Source organism: Perognathus longimembris, chromosome 11, assembly GCF_023159225.1.
Source record: "Perognathus longimembris pacificus isolate PPM17 chromosome 11, ASM2315922v1, whole genome shotgun sequence".
Lineage (NCBI taxonomy): Eukaryota > Metazoa > Chordata > Mammalia > Rodentia > Heteromyidae > Perognathus > Perognathus longimembris.
Genome location: NC_063171.1, coordinates 19533558 through 19559043, shown reverse-complemented (window position 1 = coordinate 19559043; position 25486 = coordinate 19533558). Strand labels below are relative to the sequence as shown.

The 25486-nt window shown below is 42.9% G+C and overlaps 1 protein-coding gene across 1 annotated transcript in view; it reads left to right on the top strand.

Moving 5' to 3' along the window:
- Lamc2 (laminin subunit gamma 2) overlaps positions 1 to 25486 on the top strand; it is a 66649-nt gene that overhangs the window by 17487 nt on the left and 23676 nt on the right. Inside the window, exons 2-9 of the mRNA XM_048357293.1 lie at positions 4255 to 4443; positions 10751 to 10886; positions 15526 to 15624; positions 17793 to 17929; positions 18963 to 19085; positions 20030 to 20219; positions 23184 to 23296; positions 24786 to 25004. Of these exons, the coding sequence (XP_048213250.1) occupies positions 4255 to 4443; positions 10751 to 10886; positions 15526 to 15624; positions 17793 to 17929; positions 18963 to 19085; positions 20030 to 20219; positions 23184 to 23296; positions 24786 to 25004 (1206 nt within the window). The remainder of the gene's footprint in view (positions 1 to 4254; positions 4444 to 10750; positions 10887 to 15525; positions 15625 to 17792; positions 17930 to 18962; positions 19086 to 20029; positions 20220 to 23183; positions 23297 to 24785; positions 25005 to 25486) is intronic.

The window sequence follows — 25486 nt, the reverse complement described above, 5'->3', positions numbered from 1 at the left end:
AATAGCTTTTATCCTTAGTGAGAACAGATAATTGATCACTGACTTTAGGGAGGTTAGTCTAAATTGGGAAGATGACTTGAGAGAGAGCATCTTCCAATATATGTAGGGTGATGAAAAGAATCGCTCCCTGGGTGTGAATGTTTGGAAGTTCAACCTTGAGTTGCACACAGTGTAGCTTGGTAACTTGAGAGCAGCCCTGCGGAGTTCTTTCTCATGCAGTAGAAACAAGCAGGGCCCACACACTGCCCCATCTGAGGCCCATGCATGTGCTCACTCAGCTGGATAGCCCTTGGCTTGAAAGGAAATCCATCTGGGGACATGGGTTGATTTAGCAATAGGTCTGTGACCTGTTATGCAAGTTGTGGGGTGAAGATATTGGCTAAGGCCCCCTCCCTTGCTAGAACATAATGCAATTCTAGAAGGCTGTGAATTTAAAGGAAAAATATCTCCCCATCCCTCCAAAATTGAAGTTTAGAGGAGAAAAGCAAAAGAGTGGTATAAAGCAATTACAACATATTTCACTATTTTACAAATGATTGCTCTACAGGTTTAGGCTAGTCACAGCAGAGGATCACAAGAGCCCAATAGCCATACCCTTATGAACACATAAGATGATGCTAAGTGAAATGAACTCCATGTTATGGAAACGACTGTTATATCACTGTTGTAATTACTTTCAACGTGTGATGTGAAACCGTAGCTTCTATTACTGATGACCCTCTTGTATCCCCTTCCTGTGGTTGTACCTGCACTATCTCTGTATCTTATCTAAATACATTGGAAACCGTGTATAATGGTGTTAGAACTAGGAAACTGAAAGGGAATACCAAAATTGAGAGACATAGAGTAAAAAGACAAACAACTACAAAAGCAATACTTGCAAAATGGTTTGGTGTAAATCAACTGAACAACTCATGGGGCGAAAAGGAAAGGGGGAGGGGGAGGGGGGAATGAGGGAGGAGGTAACAAACAGTATAAGAAATGTATCCAATGCCTAACGTATGAAACTGTAACCTCTGTACATCAGTTTGACAATAAACCTTTTTTTTTTTAAATGATTGCTCTGGAAAACTGTTATGAGCTATCCTTATGACGTTAATGATGCCTAGCAAAACGGTGCATGTTGAGCCAGCTCAGGTGGCTCCTAGCTACTCAGGAGGCTAAGATCTGAGGATTCTGCTTTAAAGTCAGCCTGGATAGACAAATCAGAGAGACTTTTTTTCTCCAACTCACCAGCAGAAAGCCAGAAGTGGAGCTGTGGCTCAAGTGGTAGAGCACCAGTTGTGAGAGAAAAAAAAATCCAAGCAAGAGTATGGGGCCCTGAGTTTAAGCACAGTACTGGCAAGCACAGACACACACACACACACACACACACACACACACACACACAGTTGAACTAGAAAAGTACACTGAGAAGTTGGTGGTTATGCAGTGTGTGATTATGCAGACGTTTTGCTCAAGAGGCATGGGGTTGGGGGAGGAGGAGGGCTCTGCTTGCTGTGATCAGCTAAGGAGACTCACAGAGAGCACTGACTGGTATATTTATCCTATGCAATGGGAATAACCATAGACTCAATAGAAATTTCACAGCACATTACAGCTGTGTGGTACATTTGTTGGATAGTCAAACAAAATCAGTTTCATAAGCATTAGTTGGGAAAGATTCAGCTTGGCACAGAAAAGGTCCTGGGAGTTTGAATTAAGTTTAAGTTAAATGAAATATTACCCTTCCTCCCCAGAATGAAAATATCCAGCCCTGTCACAAGCTGAGCTCTTCCAACCACACTGGAAAAAGCATAACCAATTCTCATGATTTGAACAAGGATATTAAAATTTGGGTGGGTAGGTTGCCAGGCAGTCAGTCAAGAAAAATCTAGAAATCATATCATGGACATGATTGAACAATCCACAGGTGACAAATGTACAGTTTAACCTGAAGAAGAGAAAACTAGAGAGGGATATGCTGTAGTTTTCCAGATATTCAAAGGCTTCGCTGACATAGGCTTTGTAGAATGTGCTTCTAAAGTCTATGTCTTTTGAATAAATGAATGACAAGAGAGCAGGTGTGTGCTTGCATGTGCGTGCACGTGCACGTGTTGTATATACCTGTCATTTTCCAAGGAGGAGAAAAAAGGATCCATGTTAACATAGGGAGAAGCAGGTTGATAACTCTTTAAAAGTGATATGTAGCTGGGCTCACCAGTAATCCTACCTACTTAGGAGGCTGAGATCTGAAGATTGCTGTTCAAGCCTGAGTAGGGAGACCCATGAAGACTCTTATTTCCAATTAGCTCTGGCTCAAGTTGTAGAGCACCAGCCTTGAGCACAAAGGACTGCATTCAGGTTCAAGCTCCAAGATAGGCACAAAAGAAAAAAATAATGACAATAACTCTAGTGCTGTGTAAGGAATTACAGAGCATTTTACTAGATTAGGGTAGGTTCATGAAGAGGCTTAGAGAGCCTCTTTTAGCTTTAAAAACCAGTGCTAATGTAGAGTCCTGAGGAGATTAAAAAGGAAAGATGAAGGCTTGGGAGTCAGACAAATTATATCTTTTTTTGGAGCAACTTATATCTTTGCCATTTAGCTGTGCAACATTAGGCAAAATACCTACCCTCTCCAGGCATTCCTTCCTGTTGAAATATATATTTAAAAAAACCCCATGTTAAACTGTTCCTTTTGGATGGGAGGGAAAATGGAAGACAGTGAGGGCATGGGTGACATTGTTCAAAAAGCAATTTACTCATTACCTGATTTATGTAACTGTAACTTCTCTGTACATTACCTTTATAATAACAACAAAAACACTTCTTAAAAATGTTCCTTTTGGGAATGAACTATTGGGTATAAAAGCCTAAGGTGGGTTCTGGGAAGATGTAACCAACTCTTAAGCATAGTGACCTCACAGTAACAAAGAGAGAGTTGAGAACTCACTGTAAGGCAGGCCTTAGGAAGTCCGGGAGATTAACTTGGTCCACAACCATCAGAGACAATATGTGCATGGCAGAAAGACAGAAAGGCAGAGTTTCAAGCCCCCATCTCTTCACTGAGTCAAGTAACTTCTCCTTTCTGGGTTGTCTTACCTGTCTCCTGGGAGGGAGGAAATAGTACACAGAAAGCCACTGGTATTCTTCTCCGACAGAAAGGCAGATGCTGTGCTCTAAATTTTTAGAAAAAGAGACAAGATTCAGAAAGTTGGTTTGTCCAAAAGGCTGGGCATGTGGCTCAATAGCAGTACACTGGCTCTGGGTTCAATCCCCAGCAGAACTGCTATTGATTCAATTCTTTTGACTTCAAGGCCCATCATCCTTGTTTTATTAGCCCCAAATTGTTTTACAATGAGGTTTTAGTTTAACATAGCCATTTATGCATACCCTGCAGTCTCCTGAGAGTCACTCCTTCCATCATTCTTCCCCTGCCCCATCTATTCCATCCCTTTCTGTCCCCTGGGGTTTCCTAGTTTCATATGTACATTGTAGGTCTTTCATTTTTCTCTTTTAAACCATGAATGAAACATTTTAAGTGTCTACTGTCATCCAGATATTAAGCTTAATATTCCACATGTTACTTCACTGTCTACTTTGGTCCTGAATGGAGATGGAAGTCCCTTCATGAGTCTCTTCAAAATAGTTGCAGGATGAACATGGGGAAGGTCATGCTTTATGGGACTATGGCTCTCTTTGATACCTGGCCTTGGGTGGGGGGACTTAGAAGGCACAATAGAGGGAGGATAGATGTCTATGTGGACAGTCACATCTGCTCTGTCCTTGATTGTCTGCATCAGCATGAACATTGTATACCTCAACACTGAGCAGTGTGGTATACAGTTGTGTATCTTGGATAGCATTCTTTGCTAGACCCTCAGAGCTCAGTGGTGGTCCTCAGGTCTTTCTCAGCCCATAGACTTGTCTCGTTGGTTTGCACAGTCTTTTCAAAGCACATTCCTCACAGACATTTAGATTATGAGTTTTCATGTAAAAACATATCATTTAAGATGCTTGGCTTCTCTTAATGAATTGGACAGTCTGCAGTCATGAACTCTTGCCCTTCCAAACACCAGTCCTCTAGCATTCCATAGCTGTTGCCTTCAGGTGGAGCAAGAGCTGTGTGATCCCCATCCATGTCACCCCCCTTTCCTTCTTCTATCAATGAAGTTAATGTGTAGCACTCATGTATCAATATGAATCGTAACAGCATCTGGGGACAGTGTTCCTGATTTGTCATCTCTAAGGATATTTTTCTTCCTTCCTCTCCAGTCTGTGACTGCAATGGGAAATCCAAGCAATGCATCTTTGAGCAGGAGCTTCACCGACAGACAGGCAATGGGTTCCGCTGCCTCAACTGCAAGGACAATACGGATGGCGTTCACTGTGAGAGGTGCAGGGAGGGCTTCTACCGACACCGGGACAGAGACCACTGCCTGCCCTGCAACTGTCATGCCAAAGGTGAGGAAAGGAAGAGGAAGATGGAGAGGGAAGGGGGAAGGAGGAGAGAAAGCATGGTGGGGGGGGGGAAGAGGAGGAGGAAAAAGAACAAAAGAGAAAAAGAGGATCAAGCCATAAGGGAGATTTTCAACCTTGGAAACAATTGGACAGTCCACTAGACATTGGTCTTTAAATCTTCAAGATGATGTGTTTCTTTTAAATTGGCACTGGTGATAGCTGCTGGGAAATTAGATCCTACCGGCTTGAATTCTAGTACTGGACATCACTTTTTTTGTTCTGTACCAAGGATTGACCCCAAGGCTTTGTGCATTGGCCAAGTATTCTACTATCATGCTACATTCCTATCCCTTTACTATCACTACCATAACCAACAGTCACATTATTAAAATTTCCAGGCAAATGATAGTCTTTGACTTGGTTATGAAGGAAGCTTATTCTCTTCCAAAAATATCCCCTCAAATTTTTAAGTTGTCCCTGTGACTAACCTTTTGGGGAGGGGAGAAGGGATTAGAAAGATACTTCTGGTCTTAGCAAGGTGCTTTCAGTATGAAGTAGTAACAAAACAGACAAGCAAGAAGAGTAGAGCCATTCACAGATAAAGTAATCAATAGGAATAACTTATAGCTATAAAATCACCTATAGTGGTCACAATAGTGAGTTGTAGAAAGCTAGCTCTTCTTTTAAGTGTCCTGCCGGATGCCTAGAGTCCTAGAATTATGGAGTTTGTTGAGATAGAGACCTTGCTGTATTTACAGTTCTGTAAATAAGTTGAGATTGTTTTGAGTACCTTCTCTGTTCTATTATCTTTCCCCCCCTAAGTGATAGGAAAGTTCATTAGGAAAGAAATGTAGCAGAGAAAGTAGATTATGTGGCATGATGCCATGGGAAGAAGGATGGCACTTTAGTTTATCTTCAGCCACCTTCATGGTATAGCATAAGTGTTAGGTTTTAAGTAGAGAAAGAATTAGGGGCAGGGGACAAAGGCAAGCATGGTTTAAGAGTCCCAGTTACAGGTGTGGGCTGGCTGGTCATCCTCTCAGCTGTAGTTCTCTCAGGTTCTGGAAAAGGTGTTAGCCCTGTTATTACCTGAGTGGATCAGTCTGGTTCCTCTGAGACGATTTCTCTGGATTCAGGGTGCAGCTTAATCATTATTGGTTATTCTGATCTTTTGAGGGTGATCTGTCCTGCAAGGCTCTGCTGTTCCTTAGAGGTAGTTTTAGCTATTGTGAGATTCAGCTCCTGGCTCTGGCTCTCCAATTTCTTTTCTTTCTTTCTTCCTTTCTTTCTTTCTTTCTTTCTTTCTTTCTTTCTTTCTTTCTTTCTTTCTTTCTTTCTTTCTTTCTTTCTTTCTTTCTTTCTTTCTTTTTTGCTTATTGTCAAAATGATGTACAGAGAGTTTAAAGTTTCATACATTAGGCCTCGGGTACATTTCTTGTACTGTTTGTTACAGCTCACCCATTTCTCTCACTGGCGGATGGATGAGGGCTACACTCAGTTTCCATGTAGAACCACAGGTCCTTGAGATCTATGTCTTCATGGTGTCTCACAACAAGGAAAGTCTTACAAGGTGAAAAGTTTTGCAAGGCACTATTTTAGTGTAACAGGGTTAAAATAGGAAGAAAGTAGGACTTAAAGATTCCTTTTATCTTGCCTATAGTGTGTCTCTACTTTTTTTTGCAAGGAAGTATTTAACAGTGTAATGTGATAAGTTTGAATCCACTTAGGTGTCTAGCCTTATTGCATGGTAGTGGTTTGGTGTAGCTCTGTGGAACCAGTTTGTGGCTGCAGTTGAATGAATCTAAAAATGGACTGCTTTTGGTGTACTCAAAATGAGTTGGTGGTAGAGCATGTCAGCAGTTTTATAGAAAATGGATGTGATCTGGTGTGATGGGCCCAGATCATGTCCATGTCATACCAATTTGGCCCAGATTTGCCAGTGTTGCTGTTATGATGTAATCTGAATCAGATGTGCTCTGGGATATCAACTTCCAGAATCTTCTGGATTTAGCATTTCTCTCTGTGACCTGAAGAACTTCATATATATATAAAGGAAAAAAAGCACTCTGTTTTAATGGGCATTGAATCATGCTTAGGAGCCCTGATGCCCGTAGAATAGTGCAGCTTCCTTGTGAGTCACTGGAGTTGAGTTGTCTCAGCAAAGTGTAGTGAGGATGTAATTAGAGACTGAGTTGGCTCCCCTGGAAAGTCAGGCCTGCAAATAAGGTGATAATTCCAGAGGAGACAAGGAAACTGCTGCTGAGCAAAGAGACAGGGAAACCAAACATCAGACACCCCTCCTTCTGTGTTCAGTTTCAGCCTAGTCCAGCAATGGGGAACCTGGAGACTTCTTTCCTTTCCTAGGAGAATAGGTGTTGGAACACCTCACAAGGTGCTCACAAGCAGGCTGGAGGGATGTGTGATTTATCTCTGACATGGTAATGAATGTGTTACTCACCAGGCCCTTTTGCTAGGTACTTTTCACTTCATATTCTTTTTTTTTTTGACAGTACTGGGAATTGAACCCAGGACCTCAAGCTTCATCCAGTGATTAATTAACCTTCACAATAACCTTCTGAAGAAGGTGTTATTATTATTTTATTCTGTTTTGCAAGTGAGGAGCGGCTTAGGGAGAAGAATAAGGTTTGTTCAAGGTTGCTATGGCCACCACTGGCTCATCTGGGGCCTGTGCTCTGACCTACTGCTGCTCCATATTTGCATCACTGTATCATGTAGTGATAAAATGGTGGGGTTTTTTTTTTGTGTGTGTGAAACACATGGTAAATATCTTAGTGAGTTGTAGTCCATCATCTTTCTCTCTTTCTCTCTCTCTTGGTGCTGGTACAGGGGCTAGAACTCAGGGCCAGAGCTCTGTACCTTAGCTTTTTTTTTTTTGTCATGGCAGCTGTTGTACCATTTGAGCCACAGCCCCACTTTTGGATTTTTAGTAGTTCATTGGAAATAAGACTCTCATGGGCTTTACTGCCCTGACTGGCGCCGAACCTTGATCCTCAGATCTCAGTCACCTGAATAGCTAGGCCATCACCTGGCCATTTTTTCTCTATTAGGATGAAGGTCAAGGTTCCAGTCTTATGGAACAATGGCTTTCCTGAGAATTATAGTTTGGTAGGGAAGAAGCCATATATAGGCTATATATATGGTCTAAAACTATTTTGTTAACTTCCTTCTTCAAATTGTCAGTAAAAATATACATTTTTTTTCTTTTTCTTTTCTTTTGCCAGTACTAAGGCTTGAACTCAGGGCCTTACCCTTTTTGATTGACTTTTTGGCTCACAGCTGGTTTTCTACCACTTGAGCCACACCTCCAATTCCAGCTTTTGGTTAGTTGCAAAGAATCCCAAGGAATTGTCTGCCTGGGCTGGCTTTGCAAACCACAGTCATCAGATCTTAACTTCCTGAGTAGCTAGAATTATAGGCCACTGGCACTTATTTTTGAGATAGCATATCTCTATGTAGCGCAGCTAGCCCAGAATGACTTAGAACTCTCTTGCCTCAGCCTCCCAAGTTTTGGGATTAGAAGCCTCACCACCATACTCAACTGGCAGTGAAAAAAAAAATCACATATATATATATATATATATATATATACACACACATATATTAACAGTAGGGCAAACCTAAAGTTAATGGCCTAAAGCCTCATAGCAGAGCTAAAGTTGTTGTCTAGATCTTCTTCCTGAGAACAGCTCCTTGTGTTCCCTTCATGCAAGACTGCTGTCTTTTATCCCCCAAAGCAGACAATGAGGTAAACGTTAGCAGTATGCTAACGTCCTGGCTTTGTGGAAACATTAGCACATGTTGTGCTGTCCTCAGTCCTCCTGGCAGCCCGAAGGCTGTGTGTGTTAACATACCTCATCCCTCTGTGGTAGGGAAGAAGAAACCAAAGCTTCGGAGTCCAATCTGCTCAGGCTTCAAGACACATCCGTGGCCCCTCCCTGCCCCAGCCATGCTGTCCTGAGCTGTGTGACACCTTGGTCACACATGTCGTTAAACCAGTGGCACTCATTTAACGTTCAGTCTCCAATCAGCTGCAAGCTAATTTTTACTTTCAAGGACTAGCTGGAGGGAATTTGTAGGATCACAATTTCCAATGCAGAAAAACACGTCTTGCCACCAAATAGTCTCAGTCTATGAATGGCAAATGAAGCCAACAGCATTAATAGTCCCCAAAGTGCTCAGAGATTTGGGGTATCAATTTCTTATTGATGTAACAGCAAGGGTTTATTTTTAGGTAATGAATGTGTAACCTCAACTACAAGGCCAAGTTGTCATCATTTGTACCATTAGTTTAAGCCCTGCTAACCTGTAGAGGACTTAGAAATTCACTGTGTTTTGCCTGTGTGTTTTGAACCCTTGTGACACCCAAATTCTTGAGGTCTAGGGGGATACCTTCAATGGAGAGAAAGTAAGGCTACCTAATGATATAGGAGTTGGAGCAAATTCTTTTAGTCTACTGGGGCACTTAAAAAATCTAGCGATGTTGGGCATCGTTAGCTCATGCCATAATCCCAACTACTCAGGAGGCTGAGATTTGAGGATCATAGTTAGAAGCCCATCCAAGTAGGAATGTTGTGAAACTCTTATCTCCAGTTAACCACCAAAACAACTGAAAGTGGATCCGTGGCTCTGATACTAGAACACTAACCTTGAGCAAAAGAGCTCAGGGACAGTCGTCAGGCCTTGAGTTCAATCCCTAGTATCAGCACACACATACACACAACTGGAAATAGAGTTTAATCTGAGTTCAGTATGAGTATTTCATTTCTGAAAACTACCCACAAAAGGAATTTGCCAAAGTTGAAATTACCATTAATCTGGATGGAAAAATAATGCATTTCTGGTGTCCTATATCAATATTCACTTATGTTAAAAGCAAGCAAATGCCATTCTAGAGAGCTTTCAATTTGATGTGATTTTTTTCTTAGTATGATTCTTAGTCTAGCTGCTGATAGAGTAGTACATGCTTGATGGTCTCCGAACACCAAATACAGTGTCTTTTTTTCATTCTTCTTATCTTGTTGCCATAGGATCTGAAAACGCTGTCTTCTTCTCTAGACCATCCTCTGACCGCTCCTCCTTTTGCTTCTGTGGCTGGGCCTGACTCTGCTTTCTCTCTCATCACTCTCTCCCTTAACCAATGCGCTTCAATTTCTGACTGTCCTTTCCATCATGCTCTCTGAGACTTCCTATTCAGCCCCTTTGTTGAAGGTTCCAACATCCTTATCCCCAGACTCTTTTATTCTGTGTGTGTGCCAATACTGGGGCTTAAAATCGGGACCTAGGCACTGTTCCTTAACATTTTCACTCAATGTTGGCACTCTACCACTTGAACTGTAGCTCTACTTCTGGCTTTTTAGTGGATCATTGGAAATAAGAGTCTCATGGACTTTCTTGCTCAGGTTGGCTTTGAACTACAATCCTTATATCTCAGCCTCCTGAGCAGATAGGGTTACAGGTATGAGCTCTGGACACCTGGCCCCAGCCTTTTGTTGTTGTTTTTGTTCTCCAGATAAACATTTCCAGTTCATTAGGAAGTTATTTTCATATGGTGAAACTCAAGTCCTTAATTTCTCTTGATACTCATCCTGAAATCCTGCCCTCCCTCAACACTGCCTCATAGTTGGGTTGGTTGTACCTTCTGGCAACCTGAATGTCACCAATGTGGGCCCTCTTCCTTCCTTGACCATAATCTCAAAGCCTCCCTAAGCCTGTTCATTCTGTATCCACAATGGCTCTCACAGACTGCAGGGCATCATGGCATGGCAGGATCCAAGCTGGCCTTGCTCTCTCCAAGCCCCCTGCACGTCCCTGCTGTCCCTCTCTGATTTCACCTGGGAGAGCTCTTGTTCTCCTGTTATCTAGAAGATAAATGGCCCTGTTATTCAGCTGCAAACTTTTAATTCACTCCTAGATAACATGAGCTAACATCTCTAAAGTGTCTTATTCAACATCTCGCATATAGTAGGTGCTCAAAAACATCATGTAGCCAGGCAGTGGTGGCTTACGCTCTTTGAAAACCAACCAAAAGCAAAAGGACTAGAGGGGCATTGCTTGAGTGGTTGATGTCTTGCCTAGCAATTACAAGGCCCTGAGTTCAATCCCCAGCACTGCCAAAACAACACAAACAAACAAACAAGCAATTCCCTACCGGGTAGAAGAGTGCCTCAATGATGGGAGCAGGTGGTAGGTATTACTCAGTGCAGCCTGGGACACGGTGAGGTGGCAGTTGCTTTTCCATGTCTTATTAATACCTTTTCTTTTTCCCTTTCGCCTACTTTGTGGGTTACAGGTTCTCTCAGTGCTCGATGTGACAACTCTGGACAGTGCAGCTGCAAGCCAGGTGTGACAGGAGAGAAATGTGATCGGTGTCTACCAGGCTTCCACACACTCACTGATGCCGGATGCACTCCAGACCCAAGCCTTCTGTAAGCATCCACCCCATCATTGCTCTTGCTATTGGCTATCAGTGACCTTCATTTACTACACACTTATGGTGCCTCAAATGCTGTGGTTTTTTTTTTTTTTTTTTTTTTTTTTTGCCAGTCCTGGGCTTGGACTCAGGGCCTGAGCACTGTCCCTGGCTTCTTTTTGCTCAAGGCTAGCACACTGCCACTTGAGCTACAGCGCCACCTCTGGCCATTTTCTATATATGTGGTGCTGGGGAATTGAACCCAGGGCTTCATGTATACGAGGCAAGCATTTTTGCCACTAGGTCATATTCCCAGCCCCTCAAATGCTGTTTTGAGTACTTTGTGTGGGTTCTCAAATGTAACCCTCACACTAGCTGTAAGGGACCAATTGTCATTATACTCTTTTGGGAGGGGTGGGAGCAGGACTAGATTTTGAACTCAGGGCCTTAAGTTGTATACTTCAGCCAATCTCCAGCTCTTTTTGCTTTTAGTTACTGTTTAGATAGGTTCTGGTGCTTTTTACCCAGGGCTATCCTTGGATCACCATTTTCTTACCCATCTCTTAAGCATAGCTTGGCTCATAGGCCCACAGCCACCAACCTGTCCAAATTTTGTCTGGGCTGGCCTCAACGTTAATCTTCCTAGTCACTAACCATCACTACCTCCTGAGTAGCTAGAATTACAGCTATGCCCAGCACTATACTTTTTAAATTAATGCGAAGTAGTTCAGTATTACTGGTGATGGAGGACCTACTTCGGAAGCCCAAAGTTTTGGCTCCTGAACCTTCATTCTTTACCCCCGTGGCTGCCTCCCTTAGAACTAGATGGGAGGGACAGAGTCCTTCATGTCCTACCCTAGAACCCACAGGGCCTCAATGAGTTTGGCATAGAAGAACTTTTTTTTTTTTTTTGCATTATCTTTATCTCCAATAATTTAAAACATCTTCCATCATCTTTCCTCAAACTCCTTTATGTAGAAAGATGGAAATACATTAAAAATCATATAATCAATTTGCAGAGATACAGAACCAACAGTGAGTAAAGAATGATCTAGAAGGATATTGTTAGGGGAATTGTTGAGACCAAGAAAAAGCCTAAAGAAACACTCTGGATTTTAACGTGCTCTTCATTACTTACTTTTAGTTGACTTTGTAAATCATCCATTTTAGAGATATAGAAAACTCCTCTGAGATGTAGGTCACGAGGGTAATAGATGACAAGTGCTGAGCCACTGATGACTTCTTAACCTCCAATCAGCTGTCCACATACCTCACCCCGCAAATCTCCCCCCAAAGCCTCTGTTCCCATGTTTTCAGAGGTAGGTTTGTCACATGTTCCTCCATTCCCATGCATGGCTGCCTCATGCATAAATTCTTCCTCTTTTGCAAAACTGGTTATTTCCATGACTACATAGTGCATAGCAGGCATGGGGCTGGCTACAGTAACAGTCTAACATGCCTGCTACAAGCCAATTCCAGATGGACCCTTGGTCATCCTTCCTAGTGGGAGAGCATGTGGGTGACTCCAAGTAGCTGGGGCTGCTTGTCCCAGGCACTTTCCCTGGCCTGACACCTTTAATCTTCGGTGCATAATTTCACTTTGGCAATAGGGTAATGGTACCTGGCTTAAGTATCATTGGTTTCCTTTGGTTTCTGAGGTCTGATTCTATTTCCACACTTAGCCCATTGTGTGGCATTCCCCCCAATTGGTAGATTTTGAACCATGAATTTAAAGAAAGGAAAAAGATTATATATATATATATATATACACATATATTATATATAATTTATTTATTTATTTTTTGCCAGTCCTGGGCCTTGGACTCAGGGCTTGAGCACTGTTCCTGGCTTCTTTTTAGCTCAAGGCTAGCACTCTGCCACTTGAGCCACAGCGCCACTTCTAGCCATTTTGTATATATGTGGTGCTGGGGAATCAAACCCAGGGCACTCTTGCCACTAGACAATATTCCCAGCCTATATTAATATTATTTTCAGTGACACATGGACATAATATTCTTTAGACTTGACAAAAACTGTCATGAAAATAGACCTTCTCTATTGCCTTAGTGTTCAATCTTTGCCCAGATGGACACACTTGGCCCTGTCCTAATTAATGTTGACTTGAGCTCCCTTTTATCTGGGCCATTGTAAAGATTGTTCTCTTCTAGCGTTGTCTAATCCTTTTAGATTGTCTTTGGAAATGCTCCCCTAAGCCCAACTCCCTTTAAAACCCTCCTCCCCTTTCTTGTGTGCTTTTTTCCCTTGGGGCTTGAACTCAGGGCCTAGGCACTGTCCCTGAGCTCCTTTTGTTCAAGGCTAGCACTCTATCACTTGAGCCACAGTACCACTTCTGGCTTTTTCTGAGTAGTTTATTGGAGATAAGAGTCTCACAAATTTTCGTCTCTTGGCTGGCTTTGAATCACCATAGCCCTCAGATCTCAGCCTCCTGAAAAGCTAGGAATACAGGCCTGAGCCACCAGCACCCAGCCCATTGCAACACTTTCAAGCCACAAGGTCATCCACCTTACCACTGTTGTGCTGCAGGCCCTCCATAAGCTCCCCTTCCCATGAAAATGAGATGGGAACTTCGAAGGATAGGGCCTTGCCCTCCTTCTGCCAGCTCTACCCAGAGCTGAGGCTCCATGAGTTCCCATACTCCTTCCACAGTAGCCTGCCTTCTTCAAAGAATGCAAGCCTGTGTGGTTGAGGCCACATAGTGATGTAGAGCTATGTGGGGCTCCACTCCACCCCATCATCTCCTCCCAATGCCTGAACTCCCTGTTCCTCCCCCTTCTATCTTCTGATCCTTTTGTTTTATTTTGGAATTCTTATTTTTCTCAGCATTTCCTTATTCCTCACACTAGAATGTGAATTCTACCATAGCTTTGTCCTGATCACTGCTGGATCCTCAGTACCTAGAGTAGGAAAAGGCACTACAGATGTCCCAGCTCTGCTGCAGCCTGCATTGTGTTTTACTTGTATTGCTATTCATGCTATTCCAACTCAAGACTCCAGAATAGGTGCTGATTCCTACTTCTCTTAGTGTCCTTGCCTTTTAACACATAATAGATGCATGTGTTTCTATAATGGTCCAGATAAGTAGTATGGAAGGAGGTAAGATACAGAGGAGGCCCTGGAGTTTTAAAGACAAAAACTAGAAAGGAATTCTAGCGGTGGTACCCATGTGGACTTAGTGTTGATTAGATAGGAACTATGAGGGCTACGAGGAGATACAGATCTGGGCTGGATTTACATAGGGTCTTAGAGCACTCAGAGTAGAATCAGAACAGTAAGAAAGGAGCAACAACTTTGGTCTTAGACTGGTAAGATAGATACATGATTGGGTGCCAAAATGAGTGATGGAGACCAGTGGTAGTCATCATGAGATAGGAGTTTGTGCCAGAATCAAATGAAAGCACTGGTATCTCCATTGATAACATAGCTACTAAGCTAAGCAAAAACAAAACAGAAACAAACACCATCTCCAGGAATTCCATTCCTATGTATACATCCAAGAACTAATGTATCTATTCAAAAACATATGTATGTCCAGGTACCTGTGGCTTATACCTGTAATCCTATCTACTCAGGGGGCTGAGTTCTGAGGATTGACGTTCAAGCCAGCCCAGGCATGAAAAGATAGCGAGACTCTTATCTCCAATTAGCCAGTGAAACGCTGGAAATGGAACTTGTGGCTCAAGTGGTAGGGTGCTAGCCTTAAACAAAAAAAGCTCAGGGACAGGATCTAGGCTCTGAATTCAAGCCCCAGAAAAGGCAAAAAAAAAAAAAAAAGGATAATACAACTGGTATATTAATGTGTAATTAATATAACTTGTTTATTAATGAATGTTACTCATAATAGCTAAAAACAACCCAGGGGCTATCAGCTGAGAAATAGGTAAATAAAATACAATGTATCTCACATGGTAAGGAAGGTTTTATTCAGCCATCAGAACAAAACGTGGGACAAGATGGTTAGACTTTGAAACAATATGCTAAGTGAAAGCATTAAATCATTCATAGAATGTTCAGAACAAGCAATCTATAGGCAGAATATATATTAGTGGCTGCAGAGAACTGCAGGACGGCTGAGGACAAAAGGGAGGGAATGAACTGAAGAATACAGTTTCTTTTTGGAGAGATGAACACATCTTAGTTATGTCCAAACACATTGACATGTATACCCTCTCTGGGTCGGTTCCAGGGCATAGGAATATTTTCTAACAGTGTCATTACCAAAAGGGAGAACTGAACAAACTGAATTAGCAGGTAGATGGAATTGATAGTAATAAAAACAGACATCACTGAGTTTATAGAGAGAAATAAGTTCAGTCTATTTTTGTGAAAAGTGAACCAAACAGTCAACCAAATTAAGCAGTTTAGTGATGGGCTTGGTTTACATCCTGGCTCAACCCACTTCTGAGAGGATTTGGCTCCTGGACTGCCTGTTGCCTACACTGCCTGTTGCCGTGCTGTGAGTGTTGCTGGCATCCACAGTTGAGTCCTAAAGTATTCAGTATGAATGGGAGGGGGGGAAGGGCCCTTACTGAAAAGGACTTGCGTCACCAACACTTGCTCAGGAGCAGTTAATCTTTATGTGTACACAGTGAAAGGTTGGCAAACCCATCCCTAATTTTCTTTTTCTTCTTTCCCAGAAATCTCAAGTGTGACTGTGACCCAGCTGGCATTGTGGGGCCCTGTGATTCTGGCCGCTGTGTCTGCAAGCCAGCTGTCACTGGAGAGCGTTGTGACAGGTCTGTGTGAGCCAGGTCCTTCCAGAGAGCCTGGACAGTCCCTTAGCAACCAGAGTCACCCCCCGAGTACAATCATGGAAAAGGAATACGGAGAAAATGTGTGATTTCCTGCTCTCTGTTCTCAAAAATGAGAACATCTGCAATTCACTGGAAACCCATAGTCTACTCTGGGTTCTTCTCTTTGTTTCTTCTAAGATAGTGTCAGAGGGCCTCATTACCAGGTAGCTCTCACTCCCCAGTGCCTGGGTACAAGGTGGTATATGATGATGTGATCACATGACTGTAGCTGGGCCTGGGATATGCTTGGCCTAATTAACTGTGTTGGGAAAAACCTTGTAACAGGGACTATCACAAAGCATGGCCATATATAACCATCATGCATTGGAAAGAAACTGCCCCAGGGATGGGATGGTGGTTACAGGTACACACGTGAAGCAGGACACGGGACAATGATGTGAGAGCCCTTTGGGCCCAAGCCACCTTGGGGCAGGTGCAGGAACACATAGCCCATCCACCCTCAGTGGATATAGATTGTGCTCAGACTAAACTCTTCCCTCCCAGAGATACCCTGAGCAGAGGTGGCCCCAGAGGTAAAGCTTCCTCCCCATTTCCTTCAAAGCAAGAATGCAGCTCTTTGGCACCCTGCCAATCACTTCTACCTGGGTGGAGGAAATGCCAAATACATTCCTCACCTGTGTTTTCAGCGGGCTCTTTGCTGCTGAGGGGAGGATAAAGAGAAAGAGCTTAATTGTAAAGACAGAGTTTACTCTTCTAAAGTCTTTTTTTTTTTCATTTTAAAATGTGACACAGAAATAGAAAGCTCCATAAAACAAACTTAGTCATCCCCGTGGACAGGAAGTCCACTTCTGCTGGGCCTTCCTAGGCACACTGGTGGTTCTCAGCAGTGACCACACTGTCGTAGTTTTCATGGGATCATTCTCTTTTCTCTTATTTCTTTCTTGTTTTTTTTTTTTTTTTTTTGTATGTGCCAGTAGTGGGGTTTGAACTCAGGTCCTGTGCTGTCAGTTGGCTTTTTTGCTCAAGGCTGGACCTCTACCACTTGAGCTACATTTCCAGCATTTTGCTGGTTAACTAAAGATAAGCAGCTCATGGGCTTTTCTTCCTGGGCTAGCTCTGAACCATGATCCTCAGATCTCAGCCTTCTGAGTAGCTAGGATTATAGGAGTGAGCCATCAACACATGGCATGGCAATCGCTTCCTTGTCCTTCTTTATAATGTGGTGTCTCAGTACATTGATAAACACCAGCATTTAGTGTTGCCTGCTCCCTTCCCTCCCTGCTCCTTTTCTCTCCTTGAGTGTGAGGCTTGCCTCAGCTCTTCACCATGCCTCAGGTAAGTTGCTTTTTGGGGAGGAGAGGAAGTGGAGCCATACTGGGGTTTTAAATGAAATCTATCTTCACCAGGCAAGCAATCTGCCCCTTTTTGCCTCCAACCATTTTTTGCTTTTAGGTTTTTTGGTTTGTTTTTTTTTTTTCCTTCAGATAAGGTCTCCTGCTTTTTGTAATTAGCCTCATACTACCATGCAGCTCTATGACATCTCCATATCCTATGCATCTCAAATAGTTGGATTACAGTCATGAGCCACTAAGACAATTTTTTTTAACCTCTCCAGTCAACTCATCTAAGAAAAGTGGAATTAACAATTCCTATTTCATAGGATTGCAAGGAGACTATATCTACAGTGCCCAGCATGAAGGCACGTTGTAAATAATCATGGAAACTAGCAGTATTTCATGCCAGAGAAGGTAGTTAAGTTGAGAAGAGAAAAAAACAAGTCCTCCCCAGCTTCCCCTAACTTGCCTCCCATTTTTCTCCCATTAAGCTCTTGTTCTGGGACAGGTCTTGAGCGTCCTTGGCCGGCCCTTCCTACCTCCATCCATCACAGAAGCATGTTGATCACCAAGGCAAAATGGTTGAGCTTCACTGAGCGAGAGAAGGTGGACATTGCTTACAGTTTCACTGCAGAATCTGGTCATTCATGGCTGTCTGGGATGAAGGCTGATGTGAAACTTGCATTTCCCTCCTCGGGGGATTAATAGGCCAAGTGGGAAAGGAGGTAGAGAGAGGAATGAGTCATTCTGTTTTCTGTCCAGAATAAGAAATAAGTCAGTTATGGTATTGCCCTGATTTCTAAAATGCCACTGCAGGTGTCGGCCAGGTTATTACCATCTGGACAGAGGAAATCCTGATGGCTGTACCCAGTGTTTCTGCTATGGGCATTCAGACAGCTGCCACGGCTCTGTGGACTTCAGTGTCCATAAGATCACCTCTGACTTCCGAGAAGGTAAAGTATTCTACCCACAGTGTTGTTTTCTTTAGTGTTGTGCAGGGATGTGTGCTTAGACAATCGCCTCCCTATTCATAGAAGGGCTTCTCAAGTCATCTTTTCCAATTCTCTTATAAGTTTTTAGATTATTCTATCATCATCATCATCATCATCATCAAGATGTCAGGGTCTTGCTAGGCAGGTGCTTTGTCATTTAAGCCAAGATTGGCTCTAGTTATTTTTCAGGCAGAGTCGTGTTTCTGTCCAAGGCCAGCTTCAGACCTTGATCTTCCTATCTATGCATCATCCCATGTAACCCAGATCACAGACACGCACCACCAAGTCTGGCTTATTGACTGAGATGATTTCTCACTAACAGTTGCCTGGGATGGCCTTACATTATAGGCCTGATCCACTGTGGTTGGTGCTATTACAGTTTTTAATGTACATTGTATTGTCAAGACATACCCTACCCTGATATCTTAAAAAATATAACTGAACAGTTCACTCAGTGTGTGAATAGCTTGAAAGAGAGTATAGCTTAAAAGAGAGTCTATTCCAAAACCAACAGAGTCATTTGGACTGGGGACTTTATAAAAGCATCCTAGAATCCATACTCACAAGTAGTAACACTTAAGTCACTTAATGTATCTTGCCATGCTACAGCACACTATAAAAATATTGGGAATTGTTATTTCAGTAATTCCCAGTCTGTTTCTAGGCTCTCTCACCTCACTAAGTCCAGACCCTATTCATGCAACCATAATAAAACTACAAATTACAGGGAGATAAAGTAAAGGCTCTCTTGTTATCAGAGTCAAGTCAAAGTGGTTAAAGTAGGAGCAGGTGAAGTTGAAGTGAAGCGGATGAAGTTCTGTGGCTCAGGCCACAGAGTTTTGGGGAATTTTGAACACTCTAAAGGAATGTGGAAACATAGAGAAAATTGCACTTTCTAAGCATCACTGGGGCTTTTTTGGCCAATAAGTTTTGTCTGGTTGAACTCAGTGGATGATGAGTGGTATCATATGGAGGGATCTATTTTGTGTTCTAGGTGTTGATGGATGGAAGGCTATCCAGAAAAATAGGTCTCCTGCAAAGCTTCATTGGTCGCATCGCCATCGGGATGTATTTAGTTCAGCCCGACGCTCAGATCCTGTTTATTTTGTTGCTCCAGGTATGTGAGAAACAGTGTGTTTTTAGTTTATCTTTTTTCTCTTCAGCCAGTAAGTAAGAGATAATGCTTTTTATCAAAGCAACAAGGAAGCCAGGATTGAAAAATTGAGTTCGAAAATGTGGAGCCCATGTCATGTGGCATTGAGAGCAGAGACATCTCTAGAGACAGCGAGGACATAAACCCAGTTCACTATAGCCCCACAGCATGGCAGTGTGGGGAAAAACTGGATGTCCTCAAGGTCAGACAACACTGCCACAGGTGCCAACTTTCATCAAATGTAGTTTGTTGGTTTCCTGACAAATCAAGAGATCAAATTTGAAGATCTATTGAGAAGCATATGGAAAAGCAAAAACAAAGAATTCCTTAATTTTTTTAACACTTTTAAGCTTTAAAATGGTGTCAGTTGGAGATAGATGCCTAGGTGGACGACTTAGAATTCGAATCCTACTTCATATCCTTAGCAGAGGACTGATTCCTTAGCATGTCATCCTTCTTTTCCTTCCTGGACCTCAGGCTTCTCAAATGCTCAGTGGGGATGAGAGTACCAACATCCAACAACTATTCTAAACTAGAAAGCACCATATAATGAATAGCACTATTTCTAAACTAGAAAGCACCATGGAACAAATAGTACTATTGCCAATTTTCCTGAGATGGTTACCTAGAGTGATCTGTAATAGGGCCATCAATTGCCTTATAACAAGACCCTGTAAGTATTTCAACAACTAGCTTTCCTTTACAGCCAGAATGGTATAGCCATGTTTTGCTCTGCACTGACTTCCAATGTTGTACCTTGACTTCCAGTAGGGTAGGTTGGAACTGCCAGGTGGTAGGGAACATCGGATTTCAAAAGAAATTTCCAACATTAATGAAAACTTGCACATGTGTTTGCCTTTCCAGCTTCACAACTGATCTTGTTTTTAATATATAATTTTCTTTCACAGCCAAATTTCTTGGTAATCAGCAGGTGAGCTACGGGCAAACCCTGTCTTTTGACTACCGTGTGGACAGGGGTGGCAGGCATCCCTCCTCTCATGATGTGATCTTGGAAGGGGCAGGCCTACAGATCAAAGCTCCTCTGATGCCTCTTGGCAAGACGCTACCTTGTGGACTCACCAAGACGTACACGTTCAGGTAAATGGAGAGACAGCTAGTGAGTCCCATAGAGAAAACTGTGATTGGAGCACAAGTCTTTTGTTCAGGCACTTTTTCTATCATTCATTCATTCATTCATCTAAGGAGCTTTGCTGAGCAGCATGTGTTTACCAGGCCTGGTGTTATATACTGAGATGGTACATGATTTCTTCCCTCAGCAGGTAATGGGATAGAAAAAAGAACAGATAGTAACAGTGTTGTCAAGTGAGGGAGATTATGAGGTGGCTACAGTGTTTTGAACACACTCTCATTGGAATGATCAGGCGACTACCCAAGAATATGTGGCAAGCATAAAGAACAAGGGCCTGAAACTAAAGAAAAGGGGAAGTAGTTAAGGGGGTAGAGGGAATAGCCTGCCTGAGGAAGTTTTGTGCATTTAGGAAAAGCCCAGTAGTTGAGCAGGAGTGAAGCCAGAAATGGGAGAGAGGAACGTGGAGGAATGAAGTCAGAGAAAGACCTCACAGTGAGGTCACGACAGCCCTGTGTGTGTCTGTGGAGAATGCACTTACCCTATGGAATGGGGCTTTTGAGTAGTATGTTCAGAGAGATAGGCAAGGGACCAGAGCCTGCCCAGAGCTCAGTCCTGCAGTACAGGCTGGAAATAAACATGGTTGTTTCCCCACAAGCACTCATAGTCTACTAGGAAATATGATATATCCAAAAGCAAGCACAATACAATGCAATAATTGCTTTAGGGGTGGAGGGGTCTTAAAAAAGAACCTGGTTCTGCCTGAAGGAGTCAAGGAGGAAAGCTTTGTGGAAGAGGCAACTTGTGGTTGGAGAATGGAAAGCTTTATAGAGAGAATGTCAAAGGACAATCTCCAAGTGTGAATTTATGTAAGAAAGTTGGAAGATATAAATGGAGGCAAGTAATATTTATAACTGGACTATAACATACATGTGGGGGAAGCGAGAAGCAGATAAGATTGGACAGGTTGGAAAAGGACTCACCATAATGGCTTTATATGTAAGATCAAGGTTCTTAGCTCTTGAACTTGCTGGAAGAGTAATGGAAAGACATTGAGATGCTATGTCTAGAAATGGTCACTGTTGGACAAAGGCTTGGTGCAGACAATATGCAGGATATTCAAGTAGAGTATTCAAAAGGTTCAACTAAGGTTGACTGGTGGCCTAACTCGAGGCATAGATACTAAGAAGGGAGAAAGGAGACACGTAACACATGCACAGGAATGTGTACATCAGCAAGTGAGTACTACTTATGATGCACACACACAGCTCTCCTGCCTAAAATATCCATTCTACCTTCCCATCTTAGTGAACTTACTCTTAGAGAGTCAGTTTACATAATCTTCCTTTCTATTACCCTTCTCAGGATCCCAGGTAAAGTTATAGTCACCTTGTGTGTTTCTAGAACATTCTGTTCATGAGTTTGTGAGTCCTCATTGCATTGTATTATAACTGTTAGCTCACTAACCCCCCTGGTTAAATGCTAATTATCTCTGCCTACTTACCTTTTCCTCCAACCTCACAATTTGTAGCCCAAGACAAAGGTACAATTAGCCTTTTGATTTGGGGAAAGTATAGGTGGTCCTGGAGCTTAGACTCAGGACCTCAAGTTCACACTCAGCTTTCTTGCTCATGTTTGGTGCTCACTTTAGCCACATCTCCAGTCTAACATTTTGCTAGAGATGGAGCCTCAAAGTCTGTACCTGGGCTGGCTTCACATTGAGAGTCTCCACATACTGGCCTCCTAAGCATGTAAGATTATAGGGCTGAGCCACTAATGTGTTGCTGAACTGTTAGAAATATTTTGCAGTACTGGGGCTGTAACCTAGGTCCTTGCATGTTAGAGAAAGAGCTCTACAACGGATCTACACCCCCAATTCCACAGTCAATTTTTGTTTTACTAATCAGTGAATGAAATGAAAGAGGTAGATTCCAGTGAAAAACACAAAACAAAATTAAAAAGAATGGTACACAGACTTTGATACACAATGACACATTCAAGAAACATTAGAGTCTAAAGATGTAGCTCAGTGGTAGAATTCTTGCCCTAGCACTAAAAAAGAAAGCATTAGATTTGAACAGTGTTGAAGATGGACACTTTTGAAGGTAAAGGAAATGTGCTCAAATGAGAAGCAAATCATTTAAAGAGCAAAACTACAAATGAATCAGAGCTCAAATGAGAAGCAAATCATTTAAAGAGAAAAACTACAAATGAATCAGAGCTTCTAGAAGTCAGAGGTATGTCTAATACTAGGTTAACTAGCCGGGTTCCAGTAGCTAATGCCTGTAATCCTAGCTGGTCAGATCCGCGCAGATCTCAGAAGGCGGAGATCTGAGGATCATGAATAATGTATGCCAGTAATTTTTTTTTTTTTTGTCAGTCGCGGAGCTTGAACTCTGGGCCTTGGCACTATCCCTGAGCTATTGTGTTCAAGGTTAGCTATCTACCACTTTGAGCCACAGTGCAACTTCCAGTTTTCTGGTGGTTAATTGTAGATAAGAGTCTCATGGACTTTCTTGCCTGGGCTGGCTTCAAACCATGATCCTCAGATCTCAGCCTCCTGAGTAATTAGGATTATAGATGTGAGCCTCTTATCGCCAATAAACTACACAGAAAAAGCCAGAAATGGCACTGTGGTTTAAGTGATAGAGCACTGGCCTTGAGCAAAAATAAGGCCAGGTCCTAAGTTCAAGCCCCAGGACTGGCGCACGCACGTGTGCGCGCGCGCACACACACACACACACAGAGTTAACCAATGGCCAGGAGTACAATGTCACTTCTGAGGATTTGGGACAGGCCCTTGCTGTAGGACTTGCCTACTCCATGGAGGAAGAAAGCTCTATTCTTACATCTATGAGGGCTGTAAGATGGACTGCCACAGTCTTAGATCTTCCAACATTCTCAAACATAATCTGTATGGGGCAGTGATGTGATATGAGTTGGTGTTTTTAAGTCTCTGATTTGCAACTACGCAGGTTAAGTGAACATCCAAGCAGCAACTGGAGCCCTCAGCTGAGCTATTTCGAGTACCGACGATTGCTACGGAACCTCACCGCCCTCCGGATCCGGGCCACTTACGGAGAGTACAGTAAGGGACCAGAGACAAACGAAGTTCTCTCTTCTTGGATTTCACTTTAATTGGCCTCTCTCTAAGATGGTGGCTGTCTCCAGACAAGTACTTGATGATGATTTTCACTTAGAGAATCTGACTCACCCTACATTCTTATGTCTGCAAGCTTGTCTTTCTTTTTTCTCTAGTACCAAGGTTTTGTACTTGCTACACAGGTGTTCTACCATTTGAGCCACACTGCTAGTCTTTCTTTTTTCTTGTAGCTGTTTTCAGGATTGTGCCATACTTATTGCCCAGATTGTCCTAGACTGTGATCCTATTTACACTTCTTATGCTTGCTGGAATGACAGACACATACCACCACAAACATCTTTTTCTATGGAAATAGGATCTCATTAACTTTTTGCTCAGGTTGGCTTGGAACTGCAGTCATCCTGACCTCATCCTCTCATGTAGCTGAGATCACAGGCACAGACTGCCAGCCCAGTTTATGGATGGAGATGGAGTCTCACTAACTTTTTGCCTGTGCTGGTCCCAAACCTTTTGATTTCTGCCTCCTGAGTTGCTTATTTTTTTTTATGTTAGCCACACCCAGACCTTCTATAAATATTTTTTATGAATGATTCTTTAAAAAAAGAGTTCAACACTGATGAAGAATGAATGATGTGGGCTGGGAATATGGCCTAGTGGCAAGAGTGCTTGCCTCCTACACATGAAGCTCTCGGTTCGATTCCCCAGCACCACATATATGGAAAACGGCCAGAAGAGGCGCTGTGGCTCAGGTGGCAGAGTGCCAGCCTTGAGTGGGAAGAAGCCAGGGAAGGTGCTCAGGCCCTGAGTCCAAGGCCCAGGACTGGCCAAAAAAGAATGAATGATGCTATTTTGCTTTTCAAAAAGTCTGAATTGAGATTAAAACATATTCGAAGGAGATAATCTGTCGTAAAGTCATATATTCAACAACACAGCCCTGGCTGTTCCTTGAGTCACTTTTTCTTTGGGAGTAGACTTAACGCTACCATGTTTGGGCAGACCATGTGTTTTGTTAATTCTTTTCTTTTAAGCTTTACATGTTAGGTCCTGCTAATCCCAATAGAAATTATTTAAAGGATAATTCCTCAGCTTCTTAGTGCTCATGTAGAAAAGCATATCTGGCCTGCGCCATTTCCATGCTAGCAAATAGAGCAGGAAGTAGGAAAGTCGTTCTCTCACAATTTTTAAATTATCACCAGATGTATTGCTACTGTTACTTCCCTTCTACAACTAGGAAGGTTAAGTGATTTGTCCTGTTCATAAAGCTCATGAGGGTGAGGGCATCATTGAGACTGTAGTTTCCCTGAGCCTAGAGCCCAGGTGCTCACTCGTGATGCTACACCACCATAACCCTCCATACGGCATACTGTGTGGACAGCATCAGCAGGAGTTAAGAAAATACAATCCAAAGATAGTCTTGGTCTTAGATCTGCAGACCTTACCACTCACCACTTCTAACATCTTTTCTCTATTGCAGGTACTGGCTACTTGGACAACGTGACCCTCATTTCAGCCCGCCCTGTCTCTGGAGCCCCAGCACCTTGGGTTGAACATTGTGTATGTCCTGTTGGATACAAGGGACAATTTTGCCAAGATTGTGCTTCTGGCTACAGAAGAGATTCAGCAAGGCTAGGGCCTTTTGGTAGCTGCATTCCCTGCAACTGCCAAGGGGGAGGGGCCTGTGATCCAGACACAGGTGAGTGAAAGAGCATGTGGACCAGGTGGCTGGGGGTGCAAGAGATAGAGCTCAGTAAGAGATACTCTGGCCAAGCTCATTTCAGAGATGGGAAAGGATTAGGGTGAATGGTGCTGAAGTCGGGGAGGGAGGACATGGTGCTTGGTTACTCAATCCTTTTCATTATGGAAATGCCACAGGGTTGTGAGAAAGGGACTAGGTTACAGGAAATGATGGTCATGGTTCAAAGCATGGTGTTGGAAACATTGGTGTCGGGTTGCAAGAATTGTTTGGGGAGATCAAAGGCAAGTCAAGGTCTCAAGAATGAGCAATAAATGGTGCCAGACCATGGTGGGCTGAGGAATAACTGTGAGCTATGGAGAGTAAAGAAAATGTGTCTCTCTAGAGCATGTGATTGTGAGACTGGACTTAGGGTTTTGGCTGTGTTTAGATTCCATCAGAGGGCAGAGTAGAATGGACACCAGTGTCCAGACACTAAGAAC